This window comes from Aspergillus ambiguus, assembly GCF_047715705.1.
Source record: "Aspergillus ambiguus strain CBS 117.58 unplaced genomic scaffold BDV59scaffold_76, whole genome shotgun sequence".
NCBI classification, from domain to species: domain Eukaryota; kingdom Fungi; phylum Ascomycota; class Eurotiomycetes; order Eurotiales; family Aspergillaceae; genus Aspergillus; species Aspergillus ambiguus.
The window spans coordinates 18,603-38,627 of record NW_027395589.1 but is presented as its reverse complement, the minus strand read 5'-3'; the positions used below and the strand labels follow the sequence as shown (position 1 = coordinate 38,627).

The 20,025-nt window shown below is 49.7% G+C and overlaps 4 protein-coding genes across 4 annotated transcripts; 3 read left to right on the top strand and 1 right to left on the bottom strand.

Annotated features, from left to right (window-relative positions):
- The first annotated feature begins 3,810 nt into the window (after positions 1 to 3,810).
- Positions 3,811 to 4,377, top strand: BDV59DRAFT_189777 (uncharacterized protein). Its single transcript, XM_073691665.1, has one exon. The coding sequence runs from the start codon at positions 3,935 to 3,937 to the stop codon at positions 4,133 to 4,135; it is 201 nt and encodes a 66-aa protein (XP_073542618.1). The 5' UTR covers positions 3,811 to 3,934; the 3' UTR covers positions 4,136 to 4,377.
- A 7-nt stretch (positions 4,378 to 4,384) lies between these two features.
- On the bottom strand, positions 4,385 to 11,936 carry BDV59DRAFT_211798 (polyketide synthase; the record flags this gene model as incomplete). The annotated part of the gene is made up of 8 exons (XM_073695879.1): positions 4,385 to 4,604; positions 4,662 to 5,337; positions 5,390 to 9,732; positions 9,796 to 10,738; positions 10,794 to 11,156; positions 11,208 to 11,476; positions 11,533 to 11,677; positions 11,742 to 11,936. The coding sequence occupies 8 exons, from the start codon at positions 11,934 to 11,936 to the stop codon at positions 4,453 to 4,455; spliced, it is 7,086 nt and encodes a 2,361-aa protein (XP_073542617.1). The 3' UTR covers positions 4,385 to 4,452.
- Positions 11,937 to 13,732: 1,796 nt separating this feature from the next.
- Positions 13,733 to 14,632, top strand: BDV59DRAFT_196943 (serine hydrolase FSH; the record flags this gene model as incomplete). Its single annotated transcript, XM_073692805.1, has 2 exons — positions 13,733 to 13,874; positions 13,929 to 14,632. 2 exons carry the CDS (start codon positions 13,733 to 13,735, stop codon positions 14,630 to 14,632), a joined length of 846 nt encoding a protein of 281 aa, XP_073542616.1.
- Positions 14,633 to 15,308: 676 nt separating this feature from the next.
- Positions 15,309 to 18,598, top strand: BDV59DRAFT_211796 (uncharacterized protein; the record flags this gene model as incomplete). Its single annotated transcript, XM_073695878.1, has 3 exons — positions 15,309 to 15,590; positions 15,641 to 18,115; positions 18,176 to 18,598. 3 exons carry the CDS (start codon positions 15,309 to 15,311, stop codon positions 18,596 to 18,598), a joined length of 3,180 nt encoding a protein of 1,059 aa, XP_073542615.1.
- Between the last annotated feature and the right edge of the window lie 1,427 nt (positions 18,599 to 20,025).

Below are 20,025 nucleotides of genomic sequence, written 5' to 3'. Positions count from 1 at the left end.
GTGAACGGCTTATACACTACGGCTGATTTGCAGGAGGAGAATTTGAAATATTTGCTCTCTCACCTCGAATATCCTGACGCATGCGGAGTAGTGCTAGTATACTAAGGTAGTTTTATTGGAAGAAGCGGTACACTTCGCGTCTTCCATGGCAATGTGTTAAAAATCGATCAACTATCGTGTCCAATGGGAGCAGTTCCTGAGCATGTTGACCCATGTTCTAACCGGTTCCAATCGAAGCGGCTCGAAGCTGGCCCCTCTTGAGTCATGCTACTCTGCTGGGCTATGATGGTGATATCGAGATCGGCGATTAATAGGACCAGGGTATGTGGCAAATGGCAGCTCCTCTGCATTTCTAAAGACTGCTCCATCGGATAATCAGGACGCTGCTGACCGGCGCTAGCCCAAGCTGAGGGCAAAATACATGCATGCCTTTTCGTACGTATAGCCGAAGAGAAGTCCATATTTTGTTTATTCCGCTTGGTATGGTACTCAATATGGCTTACTACCTCATTTGTCTATTTATTTATTGTACTTTATTAGTATAATTTACCTTTTTATTATTATTATTAGGACGAGTAGTGATGTCATAAAATTACAGAGCAAAATACCTGAATGAACGGGTGGGAAGGAAATCGAGTGGCGTGCACTTACTTGATGACTGCGTCCCTAGGTCGTTGAGGTAGTAGACATCACTGTCTCTGGGGATTATAACAGTGGCATTGTTCAGGAGAGAATAATAAGATCTTAGATGTTTGCTAAAATAGTGCATTTGTTCTCCAGTATCTTAGAAAGTGAGTGGCTGGCATAGTGGGATCCACCATAAGCGCGGTTATTAGGGTTTTGTATTATCCACCCACACCGAGCGACACCGTAGGCAGTACTACATACATAACATACGATGTGATACACGGGTTATACCGGGACTTTTCGGAATGGTGGACGAGTAGTATATTCTGGTGGCCATTGTCGGCGTATTTCCAGATGGATATGGCCAGTCCGTCGTCAAGGTGGTCGATTGTTGCAGCGAGGGAGAAGGTTTCTGGGTCTGGCAGACACTGAGCAGACTCATCCTTTGGGCTACTACTCGTAAGCTGAGATACGGTGGGCAGACAAATGTTCTTGTCTCACGAGCATGCTTTACTGTTGATCTACGTGAAGATTCTATCTTTTACTGGAGAATAGGCTTTCTCGTTTCTGCTGAAAAACATAACTTGGCCGTACCCAAGTAAATAGTGTAGTAAAAAGGAGAAAACGAAGGCTATATCGGATGAACATAATACATAACATGGCAGAATGAGAAATTCTGGGTAGTTCTGTGACATTCCAACATGATATAAGGAAGTTCCGACGGATTTCTATCTGGGACGGACAGTAGAGGCACAGCAATCACCATTGTGGATTCATTTCAGGATCAGAGGGCTCCAGCATCGCCCAAAAGCTTTCCACGCACAAATACGCAATGCCCATTTTAGGCAAACCCGATTACAATTCGGGGAATAACTTGGTGACAGTTTGGGGTATAGCTCGTTTCGACAAGTGAACTTGTGGACCTAGGTATAATTAAAGAGCCAGACGATTAACATAGCAGCAGGGGATATTGACCACTAGAGGTGGCATAATAATGGGTCATCCCGGACCACCGCTTGGGCCTCCTGAATGGGCTTGGTGCCCTGAATTGCCACCAGCAGAGTGAACCCTGGTAATAACAGTAATTCTGGGATTGACACGAACGATAGAATGGGATCTTCCCTATTCAACTGAGGCTCTATGAAAGTTCAAACCCAATTCAAGAACAGGTTCTGGGTGGACCCCACGCTCCTCCTGATTTTTGATCTGCATAAAAGAACCTGGGAACGCCACCATGACCAGCACGCCAAACTAGCGCGCCATGGAGAAGGTGAGTTGTAAGCCGGTGCCTTGTCCGGTCATGCCATCAGCCAGCCATGAGAGCCTTGGTACGCTTAGGTCCTGGCTGGTTCTTTGAGGATTGATCAGATCTAAAATGATCAACCTGCACCATCCCGTGCGAGGAAATGCCGGCCCCAACGTCTCTTTCCCCGACAAGCTTAAAAAGAGGAGGGGCGGAGAACACCGAGGTTTCGACATAAGCATTTCTATGTACACATTGTTGATGGATGATAGGCCAGGGGATGTCGTAAGAATGTACCGGTTATGTTAACAGAGTGGGCCATGCTCATCGTCCTGTCCTCGTAATACACAAACAATAGATTGGTCGGGTTCGTTGTTGTTGACGGATGATGGGTGTCTATGACAAATTACGCCACAATGACTTGATTTTGAAAATCAGGTAAGAGGTACGAAAGAGGGCTAGTAGGTGAAATCGTAATGGAAACAGAGCAGGCAATGGAAGAAGAGAAGTGTGGCCTGGGGAATGAAGGTCTCACTTCGTTTCGCTCGTTTCACCCGTGCGCCCCAGTGCGATGAGATTTTCCTTTAGTCCAACCCTCCCCCCATGTGCAGTATGCCATTGAGCAAAACCATCAATGGAAAGAGGAGAAACCATCCCCGCCCGCGCCCGCGGGCTCCCCCCTCCCCAACTAAGAAAAAGAAGGATGAAAGATCACCATTGAGCTAATGCGTGCCATGATCCTCTGGACGATGGGCAAGACCAGCAGCTGTCAACGGCAACTTAGCAAAATGGTAAAGCTGGTCGGAACATCTGCCCGAGTTGACCTGGTGGAGCCGCGATGATCGATCCTCACCCCACCCAAATGGCCTTAAATTCTCTCGAAAAGGAGCCCAGACCATGCACTTGACCCGATAGGGAAGATGGTCCATGTTACTAAATGTTAGTACATAACCTCCGGTCGTTTCACCGATTTCACTAAACTGAGCGGGGTACCTGTATTAGTTTCTGAAGGAAGATGGTTAGGGTCTTGGAATATCCGCTCAAAAGCATGGACATAGTAAAGATGAGATTAAAATATGCGCAAGGGAGTGATATCCCCTTCAGTACGCAATTTTCAGTGACATGGTGTTTGGAGGACTTGGAACCAATCCTGATGGAGCCCCTTCAGTGGGCATGATCTGAACGTGCGTACGATTTCTAGCTTCCATACCGTGGAGCACTAAAACTGATTTTACTGCGCACGCAATATCTTGGATCTCGAGCAATGGCCATAGTGTCCTATTCTTTGTTGGAACCGTTAAAATGTATCCTGGCCCGGGTGAAGCAGTGCATCTCCCGTACCGTCACCGTTATGCCACTGCACGTACTAGATATCCGGCCCTCGTATTCAGTGTTGAATATCTTCCTTTTCGTTCGATGATACTCGAAACGAAAGATATGAGCCGGGTTTCCATTTACTATGAAAATAGACGAGGAAAGAAAACCCATCCTGACGGGTAATAAGCTACAGAAGGGATTCTGCGGGGCTCTCAGTCAATATAACGCGGCATAGATCTGTGCGGACTTGACTAATCTTCCGGGAAGCCAAGGAGACCGAGAGTGTACTTTATTTAGCTGTCGTGGCCACGATTGGCATTATACTGCCGCTGGCAACGCATCCTTGAAGCAACTAGTCGGATTTACTGCAACAGGTTATTGATTGGTGTCACGCTACTGTATATAGGCGTGCAAATGGACCGCAATTATCTTCATGTAGACCTGGCCTTGTCCAGAATCAAGCTAATAATTCGCTACTCTCGTGTGTCTATACTAGTATTCGACATTAGTCATGATATCCGATCACCAGAGCTTGGCGGTGGCATGATTGGAAGTGTTGTGAATCACGGCTCGATCAAGTAGTTCATACGGCTTCCTATATGGAATTTATTCCGGATTGAATCACGTTGACCGGGAATCAATCTATTAATCTTTTATATAAACCCTCATGTTTTCAGATTGCATAAAACAATCAATCTTCCTCTGAATCACAACAGGAACAAGGTGGGACTCACATCCGTTGGTGCTATGATGGGATGGCCGCATGAGCTAGAAGACGAGTTATTCAATGGGGACAAAAACCTCGTCGGAAAGCGTGATGAGACCCAGATAAGGGAGCGGGGGGTCAAGCCCCTCGAAAGAGCCCTGAACTGGCTAATCGCTACCTCTCAAGTTCGAGCATTGAGACTTGAGAGCCAAATTAATATAATAACTCAGCGGTTGGACTGACATCCTGTCCTGATGAAAATGGCTAAAGCGCCATCACCACCGGATTCATTAGGAGAGGAAGTCATATGGAGCAGCTCACCTTCTTGTCAGTCGCACTAAGTGGCGATATATGGCGCCGATAGCACGCCGGACATCCCAATTCCTTTATGAGGTTTAGTAGCAAGCAAGCATGTGTTACGTCGATAAATTTATCCCTGTTTAGTTGCTTACTCGTAGGTACAGCTAGAAATGAAAAGTGCGAGACGCTAACTTCACTTCGTCTATGGCCCCAGTTGCTTAGGTCTGTTTACCAAAAGGCCACCCTGCTCTATTGAAGGCTACTCCACAGGAGAAATAAATGAGCTTGCCGCCGTAATTTTCTCGGCTAAAGCCTTCGCCGGTTGAAGTCTCAGAAACTCAAACGAAGACAACTCGGCTCCCAACTCGCGAGCTACCCAATTTTGCACCTCCACCGCCTTGAGCGAGTCAACTAGAACAGAGAAGTAAAGTTAGAACTCGATGAGTGATCACGACAGATCATACATACCACCAAGGGCTGATAAAGGTAGTTCAAGGTCAATCGAGTCAGGCGCAGCCGCCATCGCGCCAGCTAGATATTCCTGTAGAAGCTGGTTGACAAGACCCACAGCTTCATCAGTAGAGTGTGCCCCTCGAAGCAGCGTGCCAGACTTGGACGCCGCACCAGCATCCTCATCTTTTTTGGCGACTACCCGAATTCGATGATCAAACTTGCGGTCGAACTGCCAGGCGGGCGAGTTATCAGCACGCGGCAGGATATCCGTCATACCGGCAATAACCTGTGCAGGAACAGGAGCCTGGTTTAGAACGATTGCCCGTAATAGCGTCTGGAGATCAAATAGCTCAATCTCCGTACCTTCTACGTGCCGGTATCGTTGCCGTCGTTTCTCAGGCGACTCTGCTACGTCGCCCACTCCGCTGGCGTCCGGAACCAGCCCGATGTTAATACTGTGGCCCGTCAGGCCGTGCCGACGACGCCAAATCATGAGTGCATCCATGAACGCGTTCCCTGCCGCATAGTTGGCCTGCCCCATGTTCCCAATCACTCCCGAAATGGAAGACAGAGTTACAAAGAAATCAAGGTCCTTGTTACCTAATACTTCATGCAGGTTTAATGTGCCTCTGATCTTTGACTCAGTTGATTGCTTCCATGCGTCAAATCCCATTCTGTCGAACATAGCATCCTGTTGTAGTTTAAGTTGTTGTATTGAAAAAAAGGCACGTTGGAGAACTCACCTTTAGGACAGTCGCACACTGGACAACACCCCGTACGCACCAGTGGTATTCCTCTGCCTGGGCTAGGAGGCCCTCGACGTCCTCCCGTCGGGCAATGTTGCAGCAAACAACATCAGTGCGCACCCCTTGTGCCTGCAACTCAATCAGTGCTGCCTGCTGTGCCTTTTGGGTGGCTCCAGAACGATTGAGAAAAACCAGGTGGCGGGCACCACACTGAGCCAGCGTCTTAGCCAGTGCGAGCCCAATGGTACCCAGCCCACCGACGAGAAGATAAGTATTATCCGCATTCAAGGTGGCGGGATCCGGCAAGGTTGGCAAAAGTGGTACCTTGCCCGCGGCCTGAAGATCGACAATCACTCGGGTGCTCATATCTCGTGCATAGGTTATGGCGTCCACTAGCTGCGAGACTGGGAAGATGGGATAGGTGTACAAATTTCCCAGTGAATTGTTTCCACTGAGAAGCTCAACCGCTTGATGAAGATGGGTCTGGAACTGACGAGGAGAGTTACGGAGCATGTGCGGCATTTGCAACGAGCTGAGTGTGCATCCGCGGTCAATCAGTCTCTGAGGTAGAGCCGATAGATCCATTTTCCCACTCAAATCTACTAGTCGACCGCCCGGGGCCAAGCAAGATCCAGCCAAGCGGCTCACAATTCCTCCTAGACAGCAGACACTGATGTCAACTCCTTGCCTGTTAGTTAAGCGGGAGATCGTAGACACTAAGCTCGGGTGAATAAGGACGATATGTTCTTTCAGAGTGGGGTAGCTGTAGCCCAACTTGTTAACCGCTTCCTGGTCATCGACCGCTATGTACACCCGCAAACCCGTGGCTACAGCACAATCTATAGATGCAAACAGCGTGTGGCTTATTCGTCCAACAATCAGGGCAGACGAGGGCGAAGACCCAGAGCTGCCGAAAAGGCTGGCGTGAGCAGCAGAATATGCCACAGGCATAGATACAGATTGCGCTGGATCTTGTTCGGCTGGGCGCCTCAAGATTGAGCTTCCTGAGACACGCATCCTGGTGGCTATACCATTGGAAAATGTAGCACCCGGGATAACGCACAGGACTCCATCTCCAACAGCAAACGCTGAGGTGAAGGACCTTCCGACCTGATGGACAGTTCCAACTGCTTCTACAGCCTCAATGCGCGCCTCGGGGGAGAGAGCGAAAGCTCCGGTGTTTTCGGAGAGGGTAACCATCTGCAGCTGCACTTCAACTTCGTCATCGTTCAAAACATTCTCCAGACGGTCATCCGGCTCCCAAACAGCAGTATCAAGTTGTGCGGAGCTGTTCCGCAGGCGTAGCGGTCTTTGGTCACATGCAAGCTCCGTGAACACAGGGCGCTGTCCATGTAAGAGAGCCTCCATGGTATCATCAAGTGGTTTGGCCGCAATCACTCGAGGTACAAGCAGGCGACTGCGCCGCACATAAAACTCAGAATCGCGACATCGCGACAGAGGCACCAGCGTGAGCTGTAGCACATGCGTGATGCTGTAAGCCAGGTTCCTCCCGTTCTTCTTACCTTGCTCATCGACCAGAAGTTGCGGTAGGGTGATGTTGGGATTTTCGTTGCGTATCACCCGTAAAAGACCGGACGTGGCCTCGGAAGCAGCATACGCATATGCCTCATGGTGGGGGCACTGGGACACCCAGAGAAGGTACTTTGCTTTCAGTAGGGACTGGAATCGTTTCATATCGTTCTCATTCCAGTTCACTGTCCACGGACGATACAGCTCTACTAAAGATATGACCATTTTCTTCGACATATCAGGCGCATTGTGAATGTTGATTAGTTCCATTTTTGCACCTAGGTGTCCCAAGACATTCCCAAGCTCGTTCAACAATGAAGCTGCGATATCAGTCCGTCCGGCTGTTAGAATATACACTACCGGATCTAACTTTGCACGCGACATACGACGACGGAGGAGAAGATAGTTTGCTTCCTGGATCGAGCCGCATACCTCCCAATCTGCGTTACCTAGAACGCGCTTTAAAGCATCATCGCGGTTTGCAGAAGGTGCTCGGATGGCAACCCAGGCACTCCGTTCAGAGATTGTGGGTAGGTTCTCCAGCAGTGGAATAATATTGTCGTCGCTCCACACCAGCGGATGGTCCACAGTAACTGCATGGTATTTAATTGAACCCGGCAGAGCGGACTGTACATCCCGTAACGAACCCACTGGCAGTATCTGGGACCCTGGTAGAGCCTGTTCGACTGCTTGGGCCTGACCACTCAACTCCTCCTCGTTCTGGTGGCAGATTATGACGGTGAGGTGCTGTAGACAGGGTCGTCGGCCGCTTTTAGGTAGGAAGGATTCAACTGCTGAGATCACCGTCTCTGTACAGTGGGAACTAACCACCATGAGCACTCTGGCATCTCCGCATGAATAACATACTTTCTCCACCCAACCCCGCAGTCCGCCAGGGCAACATAAGAGTGCTTCCGGGCCGGAAAAGGAATCAGGATGCTCTACCCATTCCGGAGTCGAGAAACGGCTCTGTGGAACCTCTGTAGTCTGTTCAGACGAGTTGGACCGCATGGGTACGCGACCCAATTTCACTCCTTGCAAAACCACGCCTGGTTGCTTCCAGGACGGATCGGAGGCAATGGAATCCGATTGCGAAATCCCATTCTCGAGGTGGGTTTCCGCAAACACGGCGAACCTGTCGCCTGGTTGTAGAGAGAAGCCTGTCGAAAGGTACAAACGGTCCACTGCCACTGGGATATTGGCCTCTTGGTTGGAAAGGGAATCTGAGCATGAGATCACAGCAGCCTGAAAAAGAGCATCGAGGGTGGTAGGGTGGATGAAGTATGGAGATTCGCGCTCGTATGGCATTGTCAGTTTGGTATCTGGCACCACTCCGGAGACATATACGCGGGGTGAGTTGGAGTCGAAGGACGCGCCAACCATAGACCGGAAGGTAGGCCCGAAAATCACACCCCCAGTTTCTGACAACCACTGATAGACGGTCTCAATCTCAATCTCCCTCGCTGTACCTTGAGTCTTTCGCACCCGGCGCACAGTACTTTCCCAGTCTGCAGCGCTTATCACCCCATGTTCCACACCGTAGTGCAAGGAAAAGGCACCTTTCGAGTGCTGGGCCCAGGCGGTATTTTCCGTCAGGGAGTAGATACCAAATTCGTGCAACCCCGGCACACTAGGGTGGGGCCGGACTTGAAGAAGAACTTCAATGCCCCGATCATCCGAAGGGATCATTAAACTCCGGAAGAACTCCAAATCTTGAAACTCGACCCCCTCTAGCCACTTCTTAGGTTCGGCCAACTGGCGAGCAGCCTCGGAAACCATGGCCACCATTCCAGCTGCCGGAAATATAATGGAGCCGGCAACTACGTGATCCGCAATCCACGGCTGCTCGGATAAGCGCAGGAAATTCCGCCAACGCGGCTCACGGTCGTTTTGGTAATCCAATGGCACCCCGAGCAGATCGTGGCGAGCTTCCACACGCCGCCGTAGCCGGAACGATTCCAACGGCTCGTGCCAGAAGCTAGATTGATGATTCCAAGCGTATGAGGGAAGGTCCTGTACCATTTGTGGTTCTTTGCCGTCCAAGAGGCTCCGGTTCGTTTTATCCACATCGATAGGATAGCCGACACTCCATAGTAGGCCGGCGGCCTGCATGGCCGTTCGCTGTGCGTCCTGTTTACGCAGCACTAGGCCTATGTAGGGAACAGAGGCCAGATTTGGGTTGGCCTCTTGGAGGTTCTGATTGAACGGTCCTTTCAGGGCCTCATGCGGTCCAATCTCCAGGAATGCCGCCCACTTCACAGGCGTTTCCCGACGGCGGCCCTTTTTGGATTCAGTCATTGTAATGACTTTTGTAACAGCTTCTGCAAACTCTACAGGGCTAACCAGGTTGCGGACCCAGTATGCCGCATCGAGGTCCTCTGACTGGATCCGCTCCTTCGTCACAGATGAGAACATGGCAACTGAATCATTGTAGTAGTTGAGTGGCTTAATTCCTTTGATTGCCTCCCAATAGTCATCCACCAACCCTTCCATGTGCGGTGAGTGATAAGCAGTTTCAACACGTAGCTTGCGAAAGAATAGGCCGTCTGCTTGTAGGCGCTTCTCAAGCGAACTTATTTGGTTTATGTCACCAGAGAACGTCACGCTGGATGGGCTGTTCACACATGCGACAACCACAGACCTCTCAGGAAGAGTCTTTAAATAAGCCTGCGCATTGGCGGCGGAAATCCCGGCAGCAAGCATGCCACCGCGGGGCCCGTCTTCTGCAATTCTCTGGGAGAACAGGCCTCTGTAGTATGTGATCCGTATGGCATCCTCATGGGATAAATAACCAGCACCATAGGCGGCTCCTAATGCAGCTCAGTACGTGGAAGGCAATACTTACAATAGCGAGATGAGTACGGTTGACATACCTACTTCACCGCTCGAATGGCCAACGACGGCCTTAGGCGACACTTTCCAGCTACGGAGCACATCTAATAACGCAATTTGTAGGGCACAGCAGATCGGCTGGCTACGACCAGGCTGATCTATGAGGCTTGTGATGGCCTCAGCGCCTAACTCCGTGCGTAGATTCCACGAGCAACCTAGACCCTGGAGTGCCTGCTGGCTGCGATCAAAACTCTCCGCAAATGCGGGATTTTTGAGCAATTCCATCCCCATACGGGCCCATTGTGCACTTTGGCCGGTGAAAATAAAAGCCAAATTCGGCATATTATTCCGGCTGGCGCGCGGAAAGCTGGGCAAACCGGCTGCCATCTTGTCTCGAAGATCCCCAATTGAGTCTGCCACAGCAAAACTCCGGAATCCCATTTGGGAACGGTGCTTGGCCATAGTGTACGCCAGGTCAGGTAGCATATTCCGTCTTTGTTTAGTAACGCAGTGAGAGTCGAGATATGTTCTCCAATTGCCGGCTGTCCGATTTAGACCAGCTCGATCGTGGGTGGAAATCACCACGAGCTGAGGTATTCTTTGACCAACATCAATGCTAGGTTTCTGGATGGCCCCAAGATACTGAGCCACGCTTTCCAGAATGGCGTGCGTATTCGAACCTCCGAAGCCGAAGGAGTTAATACTGGCACGTTGCAGCAGATGAGCCGGCCACCGCATGGTGGTATCGCTCAAACGTAGGCCCCATTCGTTCAAGCGAATCCTGGGATTCAGATGCGAAAATCCAGCGTTAGGGACGAGCATTTCCTTCTCTAAACAGAGGGCCACCTTGATCAGGCTCGCCACGCCGGCAGCTCCTTCAGTATGGCCTACATTGCTTTTGACGGACCCTACATACAAGGGTTCATGTCCGGACGGACGTTCCACCCCGAATGTTGCCCCGACAGCCGACAACTCGGCAGGGTCCTTGTGGGACGATATCAGTACCAGATCCTGGAGATTAATCAAACAAAGCACATACCCCAATTTCCGTTCCTGTTCCATGGGCTTCAAAGTATGCGGTGTCCCGTGTAGACAACTGAGCCCGTTGGTAGGTAGCACGAATGAGGTCAGCCTGAGCTTCCGCGTTAGGCATAGTAATTCCGGGAGTCCGGCCGTCCTGGTTGGAACCGGTAGCACGGACGATGGCTCGTATCGTGTTCCCGTCTTCCAGTGCCTTGGACAGCGGCTTGAGCAAGACTGCACCGAATCCCTCGCCGCGGCCGTAACCATTCGCTCGGGCATCAAAGGAATGGCTGATCCCATCAGCGCTCAGCATATGCATGTACGACAGTCGCTGCGTGAAATTTGGGTGCAAGATCAAGCTAGCCCCGGTGACCATCGCCTACTTTTATCAGCCATAAAATTGCTTTTAGAGAGGTACACGTTTCATTACCATACTACACTCGCCACTTCGCAAGGCCTGGGTGGCCAAATGGAGTGCTGTCAAGCTGGAGGAACAGGCCGTATCTAGCATAATGCTTGGACCACGAAGATCAAAGAACCATGAAAGACGGTTCGCTAGCATCGTCCTTCCATTGCCGGTGGCCGAGTTGTGTGGCATGTCCATAATGTCTCGGGTTGATAGCAATTCGTAGTCGTTGGTCATACAACCACTATAGACACCTGTGGCACTGCCAGGAAGGGATTCCATGGGGACGCCGCCTGGGGCATATATTCAGCTATACATTTCATCGACTGGCCTGGGATTGAAGGTCTACCGTTTTCAAAAGCTTCATACGCCACTTCGAGAAGGAGACGCTGAACAGGATCCATGCCTGCGGCTTCTTTAGACGTGATGGAGAAGAAAGGGGCGTCAAATCGAGCCGGATCCTCCGCCAGGAAGAAACCACTGTCATGATTGATCTATCTCCGTGACAATGTTATTATTACAACCACACTATAGTTGCTTAGTACGCGAATGACATACTGCTCCCTTCCGCTCATGACTGGGATGCTCCCATGCCGAGGCATGGTATCGGTTTGTAGGAACACGGCCATGTTCCTTACGGCCCAACCGGAGTATTTCCCAGAAACCATCGATAGAGGATGCCTCACCTGAGAACCGACAGCTCATTCCGATAATTGCAATAGGTTCAGAAGAAGGGAACTGTCCGTCGGCCATGACGCTTGTAAACATTGTCGGCGATGACAGAGTGCTACCAGGTCTATGCTGCCAAAGTCTCACTAGGGTGTTTTCCAGGATGCTTTGCTGGGGTATTAAAATAAATCAAATGTCTTTCTTCGATTTTTCCTATATAGGCTTCATTCTTATACCCGTAACGTACTCGTCTCCTTGAATCAGGGTGGATCCTTCGACGCAACAAACAGGTTTGGAGTGGCCTCATCGTAGCTGTTGTTACCGTTATCAGCACAGAATATCGCAAGATGTACAATGCAAGAAGCCAAATGTGGTTGTACGCAGGATAATAGCGATGCGAGAAGCCTGGTGATATTTCCTGCTGCCACAATCTGCGCAGATTATGAGAGGAGGTGGAGTGCCGGGAGCCAAATCTAGCTAAATGCAGGTTAGTCGGCAATGTAAGGGACATCAATTCCTTTGTGGTATTTACGATTGTATACTATAAGGATGTATTCATCAACCTTTCTTTGGAATGATATACAACATTCTCCATGAACCATCCCTTTCCTCTTTGCATAATAGATGATGTCAACGACAGACAGACTGACAATATGCTTTCGTTCAGATGTGTTAAAAGCCGAAAAGGAATTAATCAACTCCACAGCACACAATTACCAATAAAAGGGCTACTATGCATCATCCGATAACCAATTGAGATGACCACTCAGCGTACTGTCATCTTCCTTCCGACGCAGATGATGCACTATTCCTGATTTACCTGACCATTACATCCTGTTGAAGGCTTAGGCGCGTAGACATGGCCAGTTTCAAAGCACAGATATAGAAATCCGACTGATTGGGAACACGTGCCGACGCGACCTTGGGTCCTGCATAAAAGCTGTCGTTGACTCTGCTATATCGGTATTGTTCAAGCTGTCGGATGGGAGATTTACAAGCCAAGCAAGATGGAGGTCAGGCCGCAGGCTTGTCTTCGTTTACTGCTGTAACTTGATATTCCCCAAAACAGCGCGTTTACGCGGTATATTGTCACGAAGAAAGCCTTTGATTCGGGCTATCGGAATGGATGCGCACTGCAAGGTAGCCTGTTCGGATGTAGGGATGACTACCATGCGATCAGATTTGTGCCAGCACCTGCAGCTGCTAAACCAGGAAGGTCAGGCCTCAGAAGAGTTATGGGACAAAATTAATGATAATTGCGCAAAGAGTTTTATCTAGGTGATGCCGACGTCACAGGTTCAGCTGCCATACAGTTCGCGGAACTCTCGGGCCTTCGGTTCGTAACAATCTACTTACAGAGTAACCAGCCCTGGATGCATGAATTAGGCACCCATCCTGCTTTTGGCCATCATGATCCACCTATTGGCAACCGAATCCGTAATGTCATATACGATGCCTTGGAACTGGTCGTCTGAATTGGCCTGTCGCTTGAACGCTACCGCTTGAAGCGGGAAATCAGGAATAATCAGAGCAAGGGAGGAGGATATAAATGACCTTCCTATTCAGGAGACGGTTACATCGCCCGTACCTCACTTGCATACATCCTGCGTTGCTTTTCTTTATCTTGTGCTTACCGGTTGTCCTACTCGAAAGAGCGTCAATATAGCCCATCCGATCGATCTACCTCGCGGGTTGGCAGGTGATTCCGGCGAAGGTGTTTCAGTGTCACTTGAATTGCTATAAATCCCCGTCCCCGTTTGGGAACTAAAGGCGCCTTCAATATTGTTATTCGAAATAGCAAACCATCGTGCGATTTCTAAATTTTTCGGAAAACTGTAGCCCTAACAATCATCGTCTATCCAAACTATATGAGCGACCACATGAAGATTCTCTGCCTCCATGGGTATGGCACCAATATTGAAATAATGCAGTATCAGCTCTCGGGGATAATGGGAGGCGCCGATCCAAGTTGGGAGTTTCATTTCCTCCAGAGCGAGACTGAATGCCCAGCTGCTAGTCCCGGTAAAACTGAAGTCGGATTCATATTGATCTCTTATAATGAACTAACTATATCAGAACTTGAAAAAATCTTCTCAGGGCCATTCTACTGTTGGTCCCGATTGTTTGATGCGGAATCTATTGGTGCAGCCCACGATTTGATCGAGGAGGCCATTGACGAGCATGGTCCTTTTACCGGTGTGCTAGGGTTCAGCCAGGGCGCTGCAATTATGGCTTCATATGTCCTTGAACACGCAGCGGCCCATCCAAATGAGCCCCTCCCTTTTCGGTTCGCAATCTTTTGCTCGCCTACCATACCCTGCGCCGCGGATCAAAGTTACTGTCGATGCGTCTTCGGCTCCCTTTCAGCGGAGCAAGAGCGATATCTCCGGTCTGGGAAGGATGATCGGATTGCACAACTTCCTGAACCGGTTCGCTTAGCAATTGAAGAGTTTGTAAATGTCGTCAAAGGAGCTTATTCCGTAACGCGCGAGTCACCCAATTTTTATCTAGATCGGCCGCGACATAAGATCCCGTGCCCTTTGCACCCCGGTCTTCTCAATACACGTTTTCGAATCCCCACCCTTCATCTACATGGAAAGGAAGACTTGCCCGGATTGACTAGTTGTGGGCTAATGATGGAATCTTTCTGCGATTCAAAGATTAGAAAGACTATCCAACACACAAGTGGTCATGATATTCCACGGTCAAAACCAGAAGTTACACGAGTCTTGTCTGCAATGGAGTGGATAATTGCGCAAAGTGAGCTGGCATGCCAGTGAACAGTTTTCGAAAGACCGCTATGCTCGAATGCCATAATGTGGTTTCTAAAGTACTTAAATAAATGTCACTAAAGCGTATTACATTTCACACTGCTACGTAGGTTTACTGCTATAATGTCACGTAGGACGCATTAATTGAAGTCCCAGATCGCCTATATATCTCTTGACCTTTTCAGGAGATGAATTGGAGGATCTTTGTCTCTTCACACTGTCATCGTTTCGACTTTCACGCACGCACGCACGCAACCCATCCCCTAAACAACCCAAATATTTAGATTGATCAAGGGCTGCTTCCTGAATGCCGAGAGTTTATCCCAGTCTAGTGAGGCCAATTATGCACCTTTACGCACAATAAGAAAATACCTCAGCGGTGATGGTGGATTGTACGGTGTAGTTTTCTAAAACTGGTTAACCATGACAAGCAGGTGAAAATGTAACAGGCAGGTGGATAAGTCGTTTCAAGCAAGGGCGCTAACGACAGTAATTAATATTGACGTACTGACCAGTACGCAATGCTCCTTGCAGTGCAAATCCATGAATACTAATCATCTGGGGGTAATGATCCGGGCATCGATAGGTTATATATTCCAGAGTGCAAGTCTTGCTAACCCACCCCACTCACAATTTTATTGATTCTGTAACACAACTTTTTACATTTGGACACATTCTGTCTGGTATGGAGTCTGCTGATAAACCAGGTCGTCTGCTTACTCAATTGGTGGAGCATCAAGCGGCGCATTATCCTGATCGCTTGTACTGCATCCACCCGAGCTCCCAAGAACCTGATTGCGATTGGTATCCTATCACTTTCCAGCACTTGGGCTATGCTGTAGATCGTTTGGCTTGGTGGATTGACCAGAGACTCCGCACAAAGAAGCAGCAAATCCTCGGATACATTGGGACGAACGACCTGCGATATGCAGCCTTTCAACTGGCTTGCATGAAGACAGGTCACGCGGTAATACATTCACTCATTGCTGGCTGCAGAACTGTTAACAGGTAGCCTAGGCATTACTTTTATCTACTCGTAACTCGCAACCTGCCTTCCATCACTTGCTCTCTGAGACGCACTGTTCTGTGCTCGTTGATGGAAGTGAGCGGCCCCAACTACAGAAGGTTGTCAATCGTATTGAAATTGATTGCGCTGACCTCGGGATGGAGCGATGGCGCATCGATCCTGTTCGGGAAATCTTCGCACCCTCTCCAGTTACCCGGTATCCCTACGAAGAAAACTTCAACAGTATAGAAGACTGCCCGGCTATTGTTATACATAGCTCAGGAACTACGGGGCTCCCTAAGCCAGTAGTTTTAACCCATGGCTACGTCTCTACACTGGATCAAATGCAGAGCCTTCCCGTTCCTCGCGGTCGCGAGAGCGCGCAGATGTTCCTGAGCCATCGCGGTCAAGTACGGCTCTTCCATGGACCCATGTTTCATTTTATGGGTGTGGTCTGCGTGTGTGAGTGCATCTTTTACGAAACACCTTTTCTGTTGGCGCCAGACCGACCCTTGACTGCAAACCTTTTTTCCCGCATCATGGCGGTTCCCAATCCACCCCGTTGGGGTTTGCTGTCTCCTTATGTCTTAGAAAGCCTCTGGATGTCTGAGGACGGACGTCAATATCTACAGCGCCTGTCGGCCATAAATTTTGGTGGTGCACCGATGGCCACTGCCACAGGAAATGCGATTTCGGCTCACCTGCGCTTGCAGACGTTAATAGGTAGCAGCGAGACAGGGTATATACCGACTCTTCTCTGTGAGGACCCCGCAGATTGGGAATTCTTCGAATGGAACCCAGCCTTCAGCCACCGGATGGACAAAGCTGGTGATGGATTGTGGGAATTGGTCATCCCACGGCCGTCCTCGCGTCGATACCACGGGATATTCCATACTTATCCACATCTCAATGAGTATCGAACGGGAGATCTCTTCGAGCCACATCCTTGCAAACCTAATTTATGGCGCTCGAAAGGGCGGGCAGATGATATTATTGTTCTCAGTAACGGCGAAAAACTTAACCCGATCGATGCTGAGCGCCTTCTTGAAACACACCCTATTGTCCACCGCGCTGCCGTTTTCGGTCAGGAGCGTTTCCAAGTTTCCCTGATAGTGGAGCCTCACTGGGAAGAGCTTCCTCCCACATGGACCCCTGGGTGGCTACGGGAGACATTGGAGACCCTTGTTGACCAGGCAAACAATCTATTACCGGCTCATGGGCAGATTCACCGCAGAAATATTGTATTTGCCTCTCCTGATCGACCACTTGCACTATCTCCTAAGGGTTCCCTGCTCCGCCGAGAAACAGCCCGCCTCTATAAAGATATTCTGGATCGTCTCTATGGTTCTGTAACCAGTTTTCCAGCTGTCCTCGGGCATGTGGGACAACCGCAAGTATCTAGTATGGACACTACTCAGCAGTGGATTCAAGATAGTATCTCCATGATCCTAGGAGGCTGCGAGGTTGGCCCTGATGACGACCTCGTTTCCATAGGGATGGACTCCCTCCAGATGGTTCAGCTTGCCCAAGGACTACAAGATGCAGCTCACAGTCTGGATCCATCTATCCAGGCGAAGATGCCGTGGACCAGTGCGTCTATCTATGACCATGGCACAGTCCGACGCCTTGCAAATGCACTTTTCCAGCAAATCCATGGTCCTAACGAGCTGGGCCAAAACACCTCCGCCTTGGCATACTGGCCACGAGAACATCAATTGACTTATGTTGTTTTGTCTCAGGCAAAACTTCTTTCGCTACGTGGACACACAGTGATTCTGACCGGTTCAACTGGTGAGCTGGGCAGCTATCTTCTGCATGAATTACTACAGGATCCTAGTGTGACCCAAATATACTGTCTCAACCGTTCCAAGGACGCCGAGGCGCGGCAGCTCTCTAGTTTCCGGGAGAAGGGACTAACCGACGGTTGGCTGTTGGAGACTTCCAGGATCAAGTTCTGGCAGGTTGACCTAGCCCAGGAAAATCTAGGTCTCGCCCCGGATACTTACCACCATATTCGGGAGCGTGTTGATGCTGTGCTGCACAATGCGTGGATGGTGAACTTCAACCTACCGTTGAAGAACTTCCATTCACAACTGGAAGGGACACGACGCTTATTGGACTTGGTTAAAAGCTCACATCGCCGAGCGGCATTCCATTTTATTTCCTCAGTTGCCACCGTCAGTGGCCGCTCAGACACCCAGCCCGTCAGCAGCTGTATCACAGAAACCCTGTATGACCTGTCGATGGTGCCTTCCCAGGGCTATGCAGAGTCGAAGTTCGCAGCTGAGGTGCTCTGTGATTTCTTTGCCAGAGAAAGACAGGCGGCAGTTGCAATTCATCGTGTAGGTCAACTGGGAGGTCCAACTCATGCCCCAGCCGGTATGTGGACACCGCGGGACTGGTTCCCTGCGCTGATACGGACGTCCCAAACCATGGGTAAGCTGCCTGATAGCCTGGGTCCTGTTCCAGTGGATTGGGTGCCAATTGTAAGTACCACCCCGCCTTCCCTGATTGCCCCGGCGGGTTGTCTTTTGCTGATTTGTTAGGACGTCGCCGCGCGAACCATTACACAGATCACCCGCGCGAGACAAGAGGCTACCGCTGCCACAAGTGTAGAAGTTTACCACATCATAAACCCACACTCTGCTTCCTGGGAGCCACTGGCTCACGTAGTGGGCCAGGCGTGTTGTGCAAGAATTGTGCCCCTAGAAGAATGGGTAGGCAGTCTGAGAGCCCATATTTCTGGCCGCAGTCTCGACCAGGGTCTTCTTCATAAGCTGCCAGCAGCACAACTACTGGACTTCTTCACTGCGATGACCAAATATGACGGCTGGGTGCGTCTTCCTGCGGACACGACCCACGCGCAAAAGTACAGCACGGCTATACGTTCTCTGGGTCCGGTAGATGTCCCGATGATGCAGATGTGGCTGCATCAGTGGAGAGATTGGATTCCGGAGCTGCAACTCTAGTGTGTTACGTAGTACGCAGGTTCCGGCGTAAAGGGAAGGTGGAAGGTCGCGTTGGACACCTGGCAGGCCCACAACGACACTTCGTAAAGGCACTTTAACTGAGATCAAAGCCAGCGGACATCAAAACCACTACCGCTAAAATAGAAAAAGCCACTGTACGCAGTATTGTGAGCGTCACACTGCCCACGTATTATTCAGTGCTGTTTGGCTTTCATTATGTTCGACCATCGTCGTTCGTTCATTTTCATAGTTGCCAAGCTCCATAGAGGCAGATATAGTCTCAATTTAGAAAACGCGATTGAATCCGCGTGTCATTTATGGGATAGAGCTCCAGTCGCTAGGAAGTGATCTTCTAGCCAAACTTCCTCTAAAACTTCAAGGCACGGAATGCCGTTCAGGGAACCCGAATCATTGGCTATATCCCTGCAGCTCCCACAGATTGTGTTGCGATGACTTTCAAGCCCGCACTCTGAGACAGTCATAAACAAAGACCACAAGTATACATCGAGTTTCGCTTCTCGAATCTGTTGCATCTTACGGTGGGCGATGTTTTGTGTCCGAGAGTACGATGCTGGCAGATACGGGTGAGCCAAGCGCTTGTAGTAGAGAATGCAGCGTGGCAGAAACATTCAGAGATAAGACATATTACTTTTAGGTTTTTCGGTGCAATGATGCTTGAAGATTCGCATATGGACTCGCTAGATTGGAGACTAAAATGGCACGGCTCAAGTCTCTGCCGTAGCGGGATTTCATTCCCCTCCGACAAAACAGGTTTATTTCCAGACCCTAATGGCAAGGCGCCAATCTGCGCACGAACCCGTATTTGGCTTGTGGACACACCTGGATGTGCTTGATCTCAAAAAAATTACCGTCAATACCTTCGTTTTATTGATATCTTCGTTCTGGTTGTGTTTTTAGGAATAAACTGAGAAAAGACTATTGCAAGAAAAATGATGATACGATCATAGCTGATTCATGAAAGTGGGTAATAAAGGCTAGGCCTGCATAATTGATCTACTTAGAGAGTTTCGTACTGATCAAAACGCCCTCGCACAAGGATCCTAATCAGCACACCAATCTTCAATGCCCAATGGTAAATATCCATATTCAGGAATGCTGCAAATGCTGATGATGAGCCCTTAGGCACCTCGTGCGCGGATCGAAATGTCCTTGCATAAACACATGTGAGTTGCCACATCAATTCTTGACACCTAATCATAGTCTACATAGATTGGCAGTATATGAGGGACGCCAGGGTGTGTATGTCGGTTATATAGCATCGTTACCCTCCGAAACAAGATATGGATAGATATGGATGTTCTGGGGGTCGGGGCCTTTCGTTATGAACGTAGTTACTTTATCCGCAGTGAGACGGAACATCGTTTGACTCGCATTCACCATCTTCCATCCTTCTAGATATTGTCTTC